The sequence below is a fragment of the Salmo salar genome, chromosome 03 (assembly GCF_965601325.2).
Source record: "Salmo salar chromosome 03, fSalSal1, whole genome shotgun sequence".
NCBI classification, from domain to species: Eukaryota; Metazoa; Chordata; class Actinopteri; order Salmoniformes; family Salmonidae; genus Salmo; species Salmo salar.
The window spans coordinates 15,777,286-15,796,141 of NC_138293.1; the positions used below are offsets into that span (position 1 = coordinate 15,777,286).

Here is an 18,856-nt window from a genome sequence, read left to right on the forward strand (position 1 = left end):
CCTCACTGATTCTCTAATCCCATTGCTGTTCTTTCTGTCCTAACAGAAGTTAAAAATACTGTCCGGGAGGATTAGTGTTGTGATTTAAGGATTTGGTGCTGGGAGGAGGGAAAGGCAGAGCAGAGACAGCAGTCACCCATTTGTGACAAGGCTATTAAAGGCTTACAGGTACATGCAGTTCAAACTGAAAAGGAATCCCAGTAAACGACAACCTTTGTATAACTTCAAATCTATGCCTTCTCTAACCTCCACTTTTTTCATGTGAATCACACGGGAAACCAAATTTGGTTGCAGTTTTATCATGCAGATCACTTATTCCCCCCTAATTACACTAGCCTAGACAGTATTTATACCTTAAAGCAGCAAGCTGCAGTTGCTACATCCATTTTTGGACTTAAAGCCCCATGCAGTGTTTAACTGTATTTTTAAATCCTCACTGTATGTCTAATAAATCACTGTGTTTATTTAATGAAAATAACTCCACATACTGTATGTATTTTTTCAATCATTTATTTCCCTAAGCCTTGTTTGGTCAGTCTAATGGTGATAGGATTTACATACACAGCCCTGATTGGCTAATAGGATGGTCTAGAGCCCACCCCCTTACCCAAATGAACAGTCATTGGTCTATTATAATCAGATCACATTGTGAAGTCATGATGTGGGCCAAAAGTTCCATCTTGGCTAAACAGACTGAAATTCCTTCATTTTGTTTTTCTTACACAGCTCTTACACAAAAAATGACATTATGATAATTTTCACAATTTCAGAGTGTTTTTTCGACCTAATAGTGTGGCAATATAAAAATAAAAAAGTAAACTAGAATATCACGCTTAACTGCAGATTGCCCATATAAAAACATAGTGGAGAATATTATTTCTCAGAACTTTGGTCATGACTGAATTGCAAGAAGCACACAGTTTAAAAATAGAGTTATAGTCGTGTAAGCCTACATGTATGTTCATTATAGTCCGGCACAGTCTGCAAGCTCCACTCTGACATCTAGCTGACAGTCATCTGTGTTGATTACCACATGAAGGAACACATTTTAAATGTACTCTAGGGCAGAATATTTCAATGGTTTTATAATTCAAAATGTCCAAACATTCAAAACTTGATTGGCTACTGTAAGAAAATGACAAAGTTGGTAAAAGTTATAAATATTTTATCCACCACAGCAGAGCGAGACAAACAGTCAGGTAGAGGCAGACCCAGAAAGACCAAAAGTTTAGGACAAGGAAAATCAACTAGATTCAGCTGTGGGACAATTTCTTTCATGAGTGGATGGTCAGAGGGTCGGAACATAATTATAAATAATTTGTAGACTGCAAATTGACCACAACAAGCCCAAACATATATAATATTTGACTAAAACAATCATTTCAAACCTTGCTTACATTTGTATACGATCACATACAGTTGAAGTCGGAGGTTTACATACACCTTAAAGAAAACATTTAAAGTCATTTTTTCACAATTGCTGACATCTAATCCTAGTAAAAATTCCCTGTCTTAGGTCAGTTAGGATCACCACTTTATTTTAAGAATGTGAAATGTCAGAATAAAAGTAGAGTGATTTATTTCAGCTTTTATTTCTTTCATCACATTCCCAGTGAGTCAGAAGTTTACATGCACCCAATTAGTATTTGGTAGCATTGCCTATAAATTGTTTAACTTGGGTCAAACATTTCAGGTAGCCTTCTACAAGCTTCCCACAATAAGTTGGGTGAATTTTGGCCCATTCCTCCTGACAGAGCTGGTGTAACTGAGTCAGGTTTGTAGGCCTCCTTGCTCGCACACGCTTTTTCAGTTCTGCCCTCAAATTTTCTATAGGATTGAGGTCAGGGCTTTGTGATGGCCACTCCAATACTTTGACTTTGTTGTCCTTAAGCCATTTTGCCACAACTTTGGAAGTATGCTTGGGGTCATTGTCCATTTGGAAGACCCATTTGCAACCAAGCTTTAACTTCCTGACTGATGTCTTGAGATGTTGCTTCAATATATCCACATCATTTTCCATCCTCATGATGCCAGCTATTTTGTGAAGTACACCAGTACCTCCTGCAGCAAAGCACCCCCACAACATGATGCTGCCACCCCCATGCATCATGGTTGGGATGGTGGGATTTTGGTTGGGATTTTGTACTTGTTTCCTCCAGCATCTTCACAAGGTCCTTTGCTGTAGTTCTGGGATTGATTTACACATTTCGCACTAAAGTACGTTCATCTCTAGGAGACAGAACGCATCTCCTTCCTGAGCCGTATGACGGCTGTGTGGTCCCATGGTATTTATACTTGCGTATTATTGTTTGTACAGATGAACATGGTACCTTCAGGTGTTTGGAAATTGCTCCCAAGGATAAACCAGACTTGTGGTCTACAATTTTTTTCTGAGGTCTTGGCTGATTTCTTTAGATTTTCCTATGATGTCAAGTAAAGAGGCAGTGAGTTTGAAGGTAGGCCTTGAATTGCATCCACAGGTACACCTCCAATTGACTCAAATGATGTCAATTAGCCTATCAGAAGCTTCTAAAGCCATGACATACTTTTCTGGATTTTTCCAAGCTGTTTAAAGGCACAGTCAACTTAGTGTATGTAAACTTCTGACCCACTGGAATTGTGATACAGTGAATTATAAGTGAAATAATCTGTCTGTAAACAATTGTTGGAAAAATGTATTGTGTCATGCACAAAGTAGATGTCCTAACCGTTAGGACATCTACTTTGTGCATGACACAAGTAATTTTTCCAACAATTGTTTACAGACAGATTATTTCACTTATAATTCACTGTATCACAATTCCATTCGTAAAGTATTCAGACCCTTTGACTTTTTCCACTTTGTTACGTTACAGCCTTATTCTAAAATGGATAGAATTAAACAATTTCATCCGCAATCTACACACAATACTCAATAATGACAAAGTGAAAACAGGTTTTTAGAAATGTTTGCAAATGTTTTAAAAACAGAAATACCTTATTTACATAAGTAAATTGATCATCCTTGAGATGTTTCTACAACTTGATTGGAGTCCACCTGTGGTAAATTCAATTGATTGGACATGATTTGGAAAGGCACACACCTGTCTATATAAGGTCTCACAGTTGACAGTGCATGTCAGAGCAAAAGCCAAGCCATGAGGTCGTAAGGAACTGTCCGAAGTGCTCCGAGACGACAGGATTGTGTCCAGCCACAGATCTGGGGAAGGGTACCAAAAATTGAAGGTCCTCAAGAACACAGTGGCCTCCATCATTCTTAAATGCAAGACGTTTGGAACCACCAAGACTCTTCCTAGAGCTGGCCGCCCGGCCAAACAGAGCAATCTGGGAAGAAGGGCCTTGGTCAGGGAGGTGACCAAGAACCCGATGGTCACTCTGACAGAGCGCCAGGGTTCCCCTGTGGAGATGGGAGAACCCTCCAGAAGGACAACCATCTCTGCAGCACTCCACCAATTACAGTGGCTTGCAAAAGTATTCACCCCCCTTGGCATTTTTCCTATTTTGTTGCCTTACAACCTGGAATTAAAATTGATTTTTGGGGGTTTGTATCATTTGCTTTACACAACATGCCTACCACTTTGAAGTTGCAAAATATTTAATATTATGAAATAAGACAAAGAAACAGAAACCTTGAGCACGCATAACTATTCACGCCCCCATACACCACTTTTCAGTTTATTTTTATTTCTTTTTTAATTTGTAAAACAAGTACATTTTTTCATTTTTTTCATATTACTTCACCAATTTGGACTATTTTGTGTATGTCAATTACATGAAATCCAAATAAAAATCTATTTAAATTACAGGTTGTAATGCAACAAAATAGGAAAAACTCCAAGGGGGTGAATACTTTTGCAAGGCACTGTAGGCCTTTATCGTAGAGTGACCAGACGGAAGCCACTCCTCAGTAAAAGTCACACGACAGCCCGCTTGGAGTTTGCCAAAAGGCACCTAAAGACTCTCAGACCTCAGATCTTTGGCCTGATTGCCAAGCGTCACGTCTGGAGGAAACCTGGCATCATCCCTACAATGAAGCATGGTGGTGGCAGCATCATGCTGTGGGGATTTTTTTCAGTGGTAGGGACTGGGAGACTAGTCAGGATCGAGGCAACTATGAATGGAGAAAATTACAGAGAGATCCTAGATGAAAACCTGCTCCAGAGCGCTCAGGACCTCAGACTGGGGCGAAGTTACACCTTCCAACAGGACAACAACCCTAAGCACACAGCCAAGACAACGCAGGAGCGGCTACGGGACAATGTCCTTGAGTGGCCCAGCCAGAGCCCGGACTTGAACCCGATCTAATGTCTCTGGAGAGACCTGAAAATAGCTGTTCAGCAATGCTCCCTATCCAACCTCACAGAACTTGACAGGATCTGCAGAGAAGAATGGGACAAACTCCCTAAATACAGATGTGCCAAGCTTGTAGCGTCATACCGAAGAAGACTCAAGGCTGTAATTTCCGCCAAAGGTGCTTCAACGAAGTACTGAGTAAAGGGTCTGAATACTTACATAAATGTGATATTTCAGCTTTTTATTGTTTAGAAATTAGCAAAGATTTCTAAAAAACAGTTTTTGCTTTGTCATTATGGGGTATTGTGTGTAGATTGATGGAAAAAATAATAATTTAATACATTTTAGAATAAGGCTGTAACAAAATGTGGAAAAAGTCAAGGAGCTGTGTGTGTGTGTGTGTGTGTGTGTGTATATATATAGATCCCCTGCTGATTTTGTATGTTTGCCCACTGACAAAGAAATGATCAGTCTATAATTTTAATGGTAGGTTTATTTGAACAGCGAGAGACAGAATAACAACAACAAAAATCCAGAAAAATGCATGTCAAAAATTGTATAAATTGATTTGCATTTTAATGAGGGAAATAAGTACTTGACCCCTCTGCAAAACATGACTTAGTACTTGGTGGCAAAACCCTTCTTGGCAATCACAGAGGTCAGACGTTTCTTGTAGGTGGCCACCAGGTTTGCACACATCTCAGGAGGGATTTTGTCCCACTCCTCTTTGCAGATCTTCTCCAAGTCATTAAGATTTCGAGGCTGACGTTTGGCAACTCGAACCTACAGCTCCCTCCAACGATTTTCTATGGGATTAAGGTCTGGAGACTGTCTAGGCCACTCCAGGACCTTAATGTGCTTCTTCTTGAGCCACTCCTTTGTTGCCTTGGCCGTGTGTTTTGGGTCATTGTCATGCTGGAATACCCATCCACGACCCATTTTCAATGCCCTGGCTGAGGGAAGGAGGTTCTCACCCAAGATTTGACGGTACATGGCCCCGTCCATCATCCCTTTGATGCAGTCCCCTTAGCAGAAAAACACCCCCAAAGCATAATGTTTCCACCTCCATGTTTGACGGTGGGGATGGTGTTCTTGGGGTCATAGGCAGCATTCCTCCTCCTCCAAACACGGCGAGTTTAGTTGATGCCAAAGAGCTCCATTTTGGTCTCATATGACCACAACACTTTCACCCAGTTGTCCTCTGAATCATTCAAACTTCAGACGGGCATGTATATGTGCTTTCTTGAGCAGGGGGACCTTGCGGGTGCTGCAGGATTTCAGTCCTTCACGGCGTAGTGTGTTACCAATTGTTTTCTTGGTGACTATGGTCCCAGCTGCCTTGATCATTGACAAGATCCTCCTGTGTAGTTCTGGGCTGATTCCTCACCGTTCTCATGATCATTGCAACTCCACGAGGTGAGATCTTGCATGGAGCCCCAGGCCGAGGGAGATTGACAGTTCTTTTGTGTTTCTTCCATTTGCGAATAATCGCACCAACTGTTGTCACCTTCTCACCAAGCTGCTTGGCGAGGGTTTTGTAGCCCATTCCAGCCTTGTGTAGGTCTACAATCTTGTCCCTGACATCCTTGGAGAGCTCTTGGGTCTTGGCCATGGTGGAGAGTTTGGAATCTGATTGATTGATTGCTTCTGTGGACAGGTGTCTTTTATACAGGTAGCAAACTGAGATTACGAGCACTCCCTTTAAGAGTGTGCTCCTAATCTCAGCTCATTACCTGTATAAAAAACACCTGGGAGCCAGAAATCTTTCTGATTGAGAGGGGGTCAAATACTTATTTCCCTCATTAAAATGCAAATCAATTTATAACATTTTTGACATGCGTTTTTCTGGATTTTTTGGTTGCTATTCTGTCTCTCACAATAACCCTATCATTAAAATTATTGACTGATCATTTCTTTGTCAGTGGGCAAACGGACAAAATCAGCAGGGGATCAAATACTTTTTTCCCTCACTGTATACACACATCTTTATATACACACCCACACACACACACACACACACACACACACACACACACACATCTATATACATGTATTTATATATATATATATATGAAGTCGGAAGTATACATACACTTAGGTTGGAGTCATTAATTCAACCACTCCACAAATTTCATGTTAACCAAACAACAGTTTTGCCAAGTCGGTTAGGACATCTACTTTGTGATTACACAAGTAATTTTTCCAACAATTGTTTACAGACAGATTATTTCACTTATAATTCACTGTATCACAATTCCAGTAGGTCAAAAGTTTACATACACTAAGTTGACTGTGCCTTTAAACAGCTTGGAAAATTTCAGAAAATTATGTTATGGCTTTAAAAGCTTCTGACAGGCTAATTGACATCATTTGAGTCAATTGGAGGTGTACCTGTGGATGTATTTCAAGGCCTACCTTCAAACTTAGGGCCTCTTTGCTTGACATCATAGGAAAATCAAAAGAAATCAGCCAAGACCACAGAAAAAAATTGTAGACCTCCACAAGTCTAGTTCATCTTTGGGAGCAATTTCCAAACACCTGAAGGTACCACGTTCATCTGTACAAACAATAGTATGCCAGTATAAATACCATGGGACCACACAGCCGTCATACGGCTCAGGAAGGAGATGCGTTCTGTCTCCTAGAGATGAACGTACTTTAGTGAGAAAAGTGCAAATTAATCCCAGAACTACAGCAAAGGACCTTGTGAAGATGCTGGAGGAAACAGGTACAAAAGTATTTATATCCACAGTAAAACTAGTCTTATATCGACATAACCTGAAAGGCCGCTCAGCAAGGAAGAAGCCACTTCTCCAAAACCGCCATAAAAATGCCAGACTACGGTTTGCAACTGCACATGGGAACAAAGATCGTGCTTTTTGGAGAAATGTCCTCTGGTCTGATGAAACTCTTTGGCCATAATGACCATCGTTATGTTTGGAGGAAAAAGGGGGAGGCTTGCAAGGCTTTCAATCGTGAAGCATGGGGGTGGCATCATCATGTTGTGGGGGTGCTTTGCTGCAGGAGGGACTGGTGCACTTCATAAAATAGATGGCATCATGAGGGAGGAAAATTATGTGGATATCTTGCAGCAACATCTCAAGACATCAGTCAGGAAGTTAAAGCTTGGTCGCAATTGGGTCTTCCTAATGGACAATGACCCCAAGCATACTTCCAAAGTTGTGGCAAAATGGCTCAAGGACAACGAAGTCAAGGTATTGGAGTTGCCATCACAAAGCCCTCACCTCAATCCTATAGAAAATTTGTGGGCAGAACTGAAAAAGCGTGTGCGAGCAAGGAGGCCTACAAACCTGACTTCGTTACACCAGCTCTGTCAGGAGGAATGGGCCAAAACTCACCCAAATTATTGTGGGAAGCTTGTGGAAGGCTACCCGAAACGTTTGACCAAAGTTAACCAATTCAAAAGCAATGCTACCAAATACTAATTGAATGTATGTACACTTCTGACCCACTGGGAATGTGATGAAAGAAATAAAAGCTGAAATAAACCATTCTCTCTACTATTATTCTGACATTTCACATTCTTAAAATAAAGTGGTGATCCTAACTGACCTAAGACAGGGAATTTTCACTAGGATTAAATGTCAGAAATTGTGAAAAACTGAGTTTAAATGTATTTGGCTAAGGTGTATGTAAACTTCTGACTTTAACTGTATATATATATATATATATATATATATATATATATATAACACAACATGTAAAGTGTTGGTCCCATGTTTCATGAGCTGAAATAAAATAACCCAGAAATGTCCCATACGCACAAAGCTTACTTCTCTCAAATGTCTCAATTTGTTTACATCCCTGTTAGTGAGCATTTCTCCTTTGCCAAGGTAATCCATCCACCTGATTTCAAGAATTTGATTAAACAGCATGATCATTACACAGGTGCACCTTGTGCTGGGGGCAATAAAAGGCCATTCTAAAATGTGCAGTTTTGTCACACAACACAATTCCACAGTAGTCTCAAGTTTTGAGGGAGCGTGCAACTGGCATGCTGACTGCAGGAATGTCCACTATTGCTGTTGCCAGAGAATTTTATGTTCATTTCTCTACCATAAGCCGCCTCCAATGTTATTTTAGAGAATTTGGCAGTACATCCAACCGGACTCACAACCGCAGACCAGGTGTCACCACGCCAGCCCAGGACCTCCACATCCGGCTTTTTCACCTGAGGGATGGTCTGAGACGAGCCACCAGGACAGGTGATGAAACTGTGGGTTTGCATAACCGAAGAACCATCTCAGGGAAGCTCATCTGCATGCTCGTCGTCCTCACCAGGGACTTGACCTGACTGCAGTTCGGCATTGTAACTGACTTTAGTGGGCAAATGGTCACCTTCGATGGCCACGGCACACTGGAGAAGTGTGATTAATCCCAGTTTCAACTGTACCAGGCAGATGGCATCGTGTGGGCAAGTGGTTTGTTGATGTCAACGTTGTGAACAGGGTTCCCCATGGTGGGGTTATGGTATGGGTAGGCATAAGCTATGGACAACAAACACAAATTAGCATAACAAGTCAATATAGTCTACTACAGTAGCCTAAACATTTTTATTGATATAGTGTATATTTGTGTCATTTCAAATGCATTTGTTATGTCTAGTCCTTTGAAATTCTTCTTTCTATCGAAGTCAAATACTCCACACAATGCTTTAATTAGTTTATCAGGCTTTGTCTTTGCTATTTTAAAATATACCTATAATATAACATTTTTATTATACAACTATCCTTAGAAATCAAAGGCAGCACATTTATTATTCATATAATCAGAGATGGTGCATGTCAGTTCCCCCACCCCCTATTTTACAGAGTGGAATGAAACAGAGATAATACAATATTTATGTTGCCGCTTTCAAGTGTTAGTCAAAACTCGGAAATGTCCGACATGCTAACTGGTTGAACGCAGCACATGTATTACTATAAACATTTAGCACGTAGAAAATGTCAGCGTTTCCTAGTTCAGTTTCATAGTAGAGCATGTGAATGCGGCATGAATGAACCAGTTTACCGGAACTGGAAATGTACACTTCTTTTAAATAGGCATTGTTTTTAATTCAGGGAGATTTATTTTTAAACGCAGGTCATGTACAATAGAAATAAAATATAAAGTGTGTAGATTTATTAAGAGGTTCAAATATTTTGTATTACAGTTTGAATATATACTGTACTGCGCACCACGTGACTTCCTTTCCGGTCTAACCTGACAATATGGATGCCAGCCGCGTGCAGCCGATCAAGCTTGCTAGAGTAAGAAAACCCAATCCTTTGTGAAATATCTTAAATAAATGAATATGTAAATTCGTAAATACTCGTCGTTTCATTTGAGCTCGTTTTTGGTAAGTTACTACCACGTTTATACTTGAACGGAGCATTGGTCCTCATTGCTCGGTGGCCTGCGCGTGCTGGGAGTGCTACAGCAGCCATTTGCTAGCTACTGTAGCTAACAGTCGATAGCTAAAGAACAGGCTCTTTATTTCCCCCCTCCCGTTACCTCGGTTGTGTAATTGTCTGTTTCAATTTCTTCTCCAGGTCACCAAGGTGCTCGGGAGAACGGGTTCCCAGGGACAGTGTACCCAGGTATGTTACTACATTCTGAAAAAGCGAACGTTAAAGTTTTGGCTTTCGAGCCAACCCAACCAGTTGAGAAGAATGTCAATGGCAAGTTAGCTAATGGTGACTCCTTGTGCAGAAAACTAGTCATTGAGCGCTCGAATTCTGTAATTCTTCTGGCTATGCCACATGCTAATGTCTAAGATTGTCATGTATAGGTAGACCGTTGGTGGCATTTGAGGTAACTAGTCGGCCAGCTAGCTATGTAGCATTTCATGGAAAATCCAAAGTAATGACAGATGTGCATCTCATCCCTGAGAAACTACACTGAACAAAAATATAAACGTAACATGTAAAGTGTTGGTCCCATGTTTCATGAACTGAAATAAAATATCCCAGAAATATTCCATATGCACAAAAAGCTTACTACTCTCAAATGTCGAGCACACATTTGTTTACATCCCACTGTCATTTCTCCATTGTCAAGATAATCCATCCACCTCACAGGTGTGGCATATCAAGAAGCTGATTAAACAGCATAATTACACAGGTGCACTTTGTACTGGGGACAAAAAGCCACTAAAACGGCCTCACAACCGCAGACCACGTGTAACCACGACAGCCCAGGACCTCCACATCTGGCTTCTTCACCTGCGGCATGGTCTGAGAACGGTCACCCGGACAGCTGGTGAAACTGGGTTTGCACAACCGGAGAACTGTCAAACCGTCTCAGGGAAGGTCATCTGCATGCTCCTTGAGCTCACCAGGATCTTGACCTCACTGCAGTTTGCGTCGTAACCGACTGTAGTGGGCAAATGATCACCTTCGATGTCCAATAGCACGCTGTGGAAAAGTGTGTTCTTCACAGATGAGTCTTGGTTTCAACTGTACCGAGCAGATGGCAGACGCTGTGTATGGTGTTGTGTGGGCGAGTGGTTTGCTGATGTGAACAGAGTCCTCCATGGTGGGGTTATGGTATGGGCAGGCATAAGCTACAGACAACTAACACAATTGCATTTTATCGATGGCAATTTTGAATGCACAGAGAAACCGTGACGAGATCCTGAGGCCGGTTGTCGTGCCATTCATCCGCCGCCATCATAATGCACGGCCCTGTGTCGCAAGGATCTGTACGCAATTTCTGGAAGCTGAAAAGGTACCATACTCACCAGGCAATGTCACCTGTTGAGCACGTTTGGGATGCTCTGGATTAGAGGTTGACTGATTTTAGCTTTTTCATCGCCGATTTATTGGAGGACCGAAAAAAGCCGATACCGATTAATCAAACAATTTTTGTATATATATTTGTAATAATGACAATTACAACAATACTGAAGAAACACTAACTTAATACATAAGTCTATTTGGTTTAAATAATGTGGAAACAGTGTTGTGGAAGAAAGTGAAAGTGCAATATGTGCCATGTAAAAAAAAAAAGCTAACGTTAAGTTCCTTGCTCAGAACATGAGAACATATGAAAGCTGGTGCTTCCTTTTAACATGAGTCTTCAATATTCCCAGTTAAGAAGTTTTAGGTTGTAGTTATTATAGGACTATTTCTCTCTATACCATTTGTATTTCATATACCTTTGACTATTGGATGTTCTTATAGGCACTATAGTATTGCCAGCCTAATCTCGGGAGTTGATAGGCTTGAAGTCATAAACATTACTGTGCTTCAAGCATTGCGAAGAGCTGCTGGCAAACGCAGGAAAGTGCGTTTGAATGAATGCTTACGAGCCTGCTGCTGCCTACCACCGCTCAGACTGCTCTATCAAATAAGACTTAATTATAATAAACACACAAATACGATCCTTAGTTTCCAGATTTGACCATATTAACATCTATGGGCTAGGTGGGACGCTAGCGTCCCACCCGTGGTGCACTCCATCAACAGCAGGTGCATTTCAAGAGCGGCAAATTTGAATCCAAATAAATGTCAAAATTCAAATTTTTCAAACATACAACTATTTTACACCCTTTGAAAGATAAACATCTCCTTAATCTAACCACGTTTTACGATTTCAAAAAGGTTTTACGGCGAAAGCATAAATTTAGAGTATGTTAGGACAGTACATTTACAAGAGTTGTGTGTAATGTTTTGTCAATTCAAAGACAGGGTCACCAAAACCATAAAACCAGCTAAAATGATGCACTAACCTTTTACAATCTCCATCAGATGACACTCCTAGGACATTATGTTAGAACTAAAAATGCATGCATTGTCTATCAAGTTCATATTTATATCCAAAAACAGCGTTTTACTATGGCATTGATGTTGAGGAAATCGTTCCCTCCAATAACCGGCAGTCAAGTCAGCATCACAAATTAAATAATTAAAATTAGTAAACATTGGTAAAATATTATATTGTCATTTAAAGAATTATAGATTTACATCTCTTGAACCCAATCAACTTGCCAGATTTAAAAATAACCTTACTGGGAAATCACACTTTGCAATAATCTGAGCACTGCGCCCAGAAAAATACGCGTTGCGATACAGACTAGACGTCATGTTGGGGAGATCTAAAATCGAAAATACTATGTAAATAATCCATTACCTTTGATTCTCTTCATCAGATGTCACTTCCAGGTATCACAGGTCCATAACGAATGTAGTTTTGTTCAAAAAAGCTCATCATTTATGTCCAAAAATCTCCGTCTTGTTAGCACATGATCTAAGCCAGCCGGACTTCTCGTCATGAACGAGGGGAAAAAATATATTTACGTTCGTTCAAACATGTCAAACGTTGTATACCATAAATCATTAGGGCCTTTTTTAACCAGAACATGAATAATATTCAAGGTGGACGAATGCATACTCTTTTATAACGTATTGGAACGAGGGTACCCAACATGAACTCGTGTGCCAGGTGTCTAATGGGCCATCATCGTTCCATGGCTCTTGTTCGGTCAGATCTCCCTCCAGAAGACTCAAAACACTTTGTAAAGGCTGGTGACATCTAGTGGAAGCAATAGGAAGTGCCAAAATATTCCTCAGCCCCTGTGTTTTTCAATGGGATAGGTTTAAAGGTAATACAACACATCAGGTATCCACTTCCTGTCAGAAAATGTCTCAGGGTTTTGCCTGCCAAATGAGTTCTGTTATACTCACAGACACCATTCAAACAGTTTTAGAAAATGTAGGGTGTTTTCTATCCATATGTAATAAGTATATGCATATTCTAGTTACTGGGTAGGAGTGGTAACCAGATTAAATCGGGTATGTTTTTTTATCCAGCCGTGTCAATACTGCCCCCTAGCCCTAACAGGTTAATGACCTATCATTTCGAAAATAAAATGTTTCGTATTTTATTGAACAGGTGGCATCAAGTCTAAATATTGCTGCTACATTGCACAACCTTCAATGTTATGTCATAATTATGTAAAATTCTGGTAAATTTAATTACGGTCTTTGTCACACAGTTCGCAACAAGCCTGGTGGCCCAAACTGTTGCATATACCCTGACTCTGCTTGCACAGAATGCAAGAGAAGTGATACAATTTCCCTAGTTAATATTGCCTGCTAACATGAATTTCTTAACTAAATATGCAGGTTTAAAAATAGATACTTGTGTATTGATTTTAAGAAAGGCATTGATGTTTATGGTTAGGTACATTGGTGCAACAACAGTGCTTTTTTTGCGAATGCGCTTGTTAAATCATTACCCATTTGGCGAAGTAGGCTGTGATTCGATGATAAATGAACAGGCACTGCATTGATTATTTGCAACGCAGGACAAGCTAGTTAAACTAATAATATCAACCATGTGTAGTTATCTAGTGATTGTTTGTTTTTTATAAGATAAGTTTAATGCTAGCTAGCAACTTACCTTGGCTCCTTGCTGCACTCGTGTAAACGGTCGGTCAGCCTGCCATGCAGTCTCCTCGTGGAGTGCAATGTAATCGGCCATGAATGACGCCCAAAAATACCGATTGTGAAAACTTTGAATCGGCTCTACCGATTAATCGGTCGACCTTTACTCTGGATCGACTTGTACGACAGAGCGTTCAGTTCCCGCCAATATCCAGAAACTTCAAACAGCCGTTGAAGAGGAGTGGGACAACATTCCACAGGCCACAATCAACAGCATGATCAATTCTATGCGAAGGCGATGTCGCACTGCGTGAGTAAAGTGGTGGTAACACCAGATAGTGACTGGTTCTGATCCACACCCCTACCTTTTTTTTTCTTCTCTCTCTCTCTCTCGGTATCTGTGAACAACAGATGCATGTCTGTATTCCCAGTGACGTGAAATCCATAGATTAGGGCCTCATTTATTTTAAATGACTGATTTCCTTATGAACTCTAACAGTTTTAAATATTTGCAATTGTTGCGTTTTTATATATTTGTTTGTGTAGTTAGCAACTGTCAACGGATTGATACAAATGCACCAGTTCACTAAACACTTTTCAGGTGGGATCTGATTTTAAATAGTATTTAGGTCCCTGTCTTGGTTCTGCGTGTTAAATCACATTTTATTAGTCACATGCTTAGTAAACCACAGTTGTAGACGTAACAGTGAAATGCTTATGGGCTCTTCCCAATAATGCAGAAAATGGAAAAGTAATGACACGTATGAATAAATTCATTGCGCAACGGTAACTTTGCTATATACATGGGGTGGCAAGTCCTATGTGCAGTGGTATGAGGTAGATATGTACATATGACTAGGAATAAAGTGACTACGCAACAGGATAGATAAACAGTAACAACAGTCTTATGGTAGGGTGTTGGGGGGACACATTTAAACTATGTTTCTTGTACTTTGTATTCCATGTTAGAGAAGCTTCTCTGGAACAACTTTATTTCATGCTATTTTTTCATACTTAACTCTGCATTGTTGGGAAAAGGCTCAAAAAGTAAGCATTACACGGTAAAGTCTACACCTGTTGTATTCGGTGCATGTGACATCCGATTTGATCTTATTTTCAAGTTATTGGGAAAAGTCAAAGGTTGCGGACAGGTCTTTATGAAAGTAAAAATTCAATTAAAATTATATTATGCAAATTAGGCAGTACAAATACATTACAGTAATTTAAGCCCAGTAAGGTACGGTCCTGTTCATGCGTTAGTTTGTAACAATTTGTGAATTACAATGCAAATTAGATACTTCATACACGGCACCGTGGCTTCACACTCACACACAGCCTCGGCAAATGGTGTCAGGCACTCGTCGTGGAAATGGGGGTGACGAAACGTAAATTTGAAAACATCTAAATGAGTTACCACAGGTGACGCGACAATGGACACTAACACCCTAGTTATGGTTTTAACTGTAAATCATGACCCCACATGTTAATTTGATTTAAAAGTAATCAACAGTCCTGTTTACTTTTTAATGTGAGCTATGAGTATTATAAATCAGTCTGACATTATTTCAGTCTGGCGACAGTATGGTGTGAAGTGACTGAAATGCATCGAAGGTATTGGTATCAGGCAATGTTGTATGCTCTTCTGTGTAGAAAATAACATATTTCCCCCCCCCCCAGTCTGATTTAGTGCCTAGTCTTGTCCACTCGGTTCTAAGGTCTTGTGGGCATTGTAAAGGGAAACATTACGCACTCGCTCAAGTCTTTCATTGATGGGGCATATTTTGGAGCTTAAACCGTTCAAAAGATGGAGCCACATTTGTAGGAGTAAAACTAAAACAACTGTTTATTACGACCACATCTAGCAGCTACTGGAGGTTACTGACTTAACCTCGGTTCTATGAACCAAGCGCAATCTCTTGCAATCCCTAGTGTGGGAAACCCTCTTCTATTGTATCCTGCCTTTCTCTTTCAGGTCCGTGTGGAGTTCATGGATGACAGCAACCGGTCCATCATCAGGAATGTGAAGGGGCCAGTCAGAGAAGGCGATGTGTTGACACTTCTGGAGTCTGAAAGGGAAGCCAGGAGGCTACGATAGGTGTGTACTGTTGTCCATACAAAGCTTGAGCAGGCAACTAGACTAAGCCATGGGCCAATTTGTCAGAGCAGATGGTCAGATGGCCTAAACATAATTATAATAATTTTTACACTGCAAATTGACCTCAAGTAGGCCCAAAACGAAATTGTATTTAAAATAATTTCATACCTTAGAAACAACCGCATGAAGTTTTTTTTTAAATACAAAAATATGGGGGAATACTTGAAAAATATAGCAAAATATGTTCAGCTGAATTTTTTTCCTTTTAACCTGAACTTAGATTAAGTATAGTAAGGGCCTTCACATGTACTCCTAGAAAGCAGTTGTTTGCACATGGTTTTGCTTTAACCTTATCACACCTGATTCAGTTAATCATGGTCCTGAGGCGCAGTTGTGTTTATTTTTATTTAACTATGCAAGTCAGTTAAGAGCAAATTCTTATTTACAATGGCGGCCTACACCAGCCAAACCCGGACAATTGTGCTTAGATTTAGACCCTATGGGACTCCCAATCACGGCCGGTTGTGATATAGCCTGGAATCGAACCAGGGTGTCTAGTGACGCCTCTAACACGGATGCAGTGCCTTAGACCACTGCGTCACTCGGGAGTCCAAGTAGGGCTGGAACAATCCTGCAGGAGTGGTTTCCATTCCGTAAGTGTAATATTTTTGGTCAGCTTTTAGACTGCCACCAGTGCAAGTACACTCACTGATGTAATGTTCTTGGCACCAGAAGCTAAGGAAACTAAAAACCAAGGCTGCTGGCCATGGCCCTTGAGGGAACTCAGAACGACTCACTACAACCACTAAAATTACTGCTTCATAGTATGTAAATAATGGTGTAGCTGGACTGGGAAATCATTCAGCTCTACTTCCATGTGTATCATCCCAGGGACAAGTTGAGGTCATGTTAGTATTGTGTCCTTGGGTCTGTTAGCTACCATTTTGAAAAAGCTAAATATGTGCATAAATGAATGAATTCCCACCTCTTTCCTTGCAGTGGCCGGGGAAGATGTGAGATGCCAAATGAAAGCCTGTGGAGATGACACCCCATCAGTACACCTGAAAATGGCCCCACATCTCACTTGTGCAAAGTTAATGAAATAAAATGTTGTTCAAGGCGAAGATTTGTCATTTTTCTGTTCAATGGCCAACATGTGTAGACGTGTTCTGAGATCTGTACTTGGTAGTTTATTTTAATGTACTCTCTGTTCTAGGATATGGTATTAATGCCAACTCTTGTGATTTGGATGATCCTATTACAACATACAATTCACACCTAGTACTGCAAAAAAAAATACAGGTGCTGAATTTGAAGTACAGGGGATGAAGTAGCAGCTGTCATCACTGGAACCATGTGATGTTCTTTACATTGTCTCTGGAATGTTCTGCTGCTTTTGAATTTCAAACTGAACTTTGCCCCCTGGGTAGTTCTGTAGATTTGAAAGAATTGGATTGGATGAAATCTTCATGTTGCTTACACCTATTTAATAGTTTCAGATCTACAGGGCTGGGTAGGTGGGGCATGGGTGAACTTCAGCCTGTACTTGGACTATAGGAGTACACAGTGGACCAGTGCCACTACAAATATTGTATGGTCATTGGATTGAAATATTTATGAAGTGGAATATGATATCAGTTTGTACATCATGGAACACTTTGCTGTTTTAGTTAGGATTCGGTCAGGCTACAAAACACAGCCTAATGTCCTTAGTGCTCCAATATCTAGAATGATTGTAGAGAAAGGGTAGCCTCGCAAGCCACCATGATCTCACGAGCTTACACAAATGTTTCACTGGACTCGTGCAGCAAACCATTCATGTAAGCTCGTGAGATCAGGGTGGCTTGCAAGCGTTCCACATGATAGACTTCACCTATCCTTTTACGTCAGATCAGGGTTACTTCAGGTAAGGAAGGCTGTATGATGCTGTGGTAACATAGGGTATTGGCCTATGAAAGGGGCTATTCCTGACACCATACTACAGTATAGTGCTGACATTGATGTATCCAATTTTGTTAAACAGACTATCCTCATGCTGTTTATCAATTGTATCAGAGTTAATGGCAAGTGCCAAACATTTCCTCAATTCCCTTGTTCAGGGTTTTCCAAACTGTCCTGGGCCCCCTCCCTGGGTGCATGTTTTGGTTTTTGCCCTAGCACTACACAGCTGTTTCAAATAACAAACTCATCACGCCCTGATTATTTGAAGTAGTGGTAAGGTAAAAACCAAAACGTGCACCCAGGGGTGGCACCAGGACAGTTTGGTAAACCCTGCCCTAATGTGTTGACTAGCTTTCTTCAGGGTAGAGGTGTTCTATTATTTTTTTAGCTATACCCAAATGTAGAGTTTCAGTGCTCCAGAATCTTAAATCAAATTATGCTCAAATCTTATTTACTATAATTTCTGTAAACATTTAGCCTACCCTTTTATTAATGAATGTTTATTGACAAACTATCATTGCAGAAGTTTAAACCATTTATTTTCTGTCTGCAGGTTGTTTTAGCAACATGAGTTTCCAAATAGTTCTAACATGTCAGGAAACTACACTGTTGGTGCTGTTGGAGTTATTCATAATGATGAAATATCAAGTTCATGTTGAGTTAGCTCATGTCCAGTAGAGGGAAGCATCGTTCCTAGACTATTTTCAGTTTGGTCTCCAGATGGAATTTTGTTGACTGCCACAGGGTTATTTTTACACATTTGTTACTGTGTAATTGTTTTGCTCTGTACCTTAACACCTCTGGTTGGTTGTTGGTGAAAATGCTTTCTATTCTGTAGCCTAACACTTACGTCTGACCTACTTCCAACAACTACTGTAGATGGACGTACTGTTTGTGCTATCTATTGTCTTTTGAGACCAAAATGGTAATTTATGAATGCCATCTAAATTAATCTTCAGTGACATTATTATGCTTCCTGATACTGTGACAAATGTCACATATTCCTTTAAATCATTTGTCTGAACTCCGTTGTCTATCATTGCCTTTCATGCTTTTGAATGTCTCATTCTTCTTATCCGATCAAATGTGATTTTTGTTGTCTTCTGGTAAATAATGATTATCTGATTCATTACTTTCA

General features: G+C 40.3%; 1 protein-coding gene across 1 annotated transcript; it reads left to right on the forward strand.

The window, feature by feature from the left end:
- The first annotated feature begins 9,453 nt into the window (after positions 1–9,453).
- On the forward strand, positions 9,454–16,901 carry LOC106598980 (ribosomal protein S28). The gene is made up of 4 exons (XM_014190015.3): positions 9,454–9,563; positions 9,846–9,893; positions 15,655–15,777; positions 16,777–16,901. Exons 1-3 carry the CDS (start codon positions 9,525–9,527, stop codon positions 15,775–15,777), a joined length of 210 nt encoding a protein of 69 aa, XP_014045490.1. The 5' UTR covers positions 9,454–9,524; the 3' UTR covers positions 16,777–16,901.
- Positions 16,902–18,856: the final 1,955 nt, after the last annotated feature.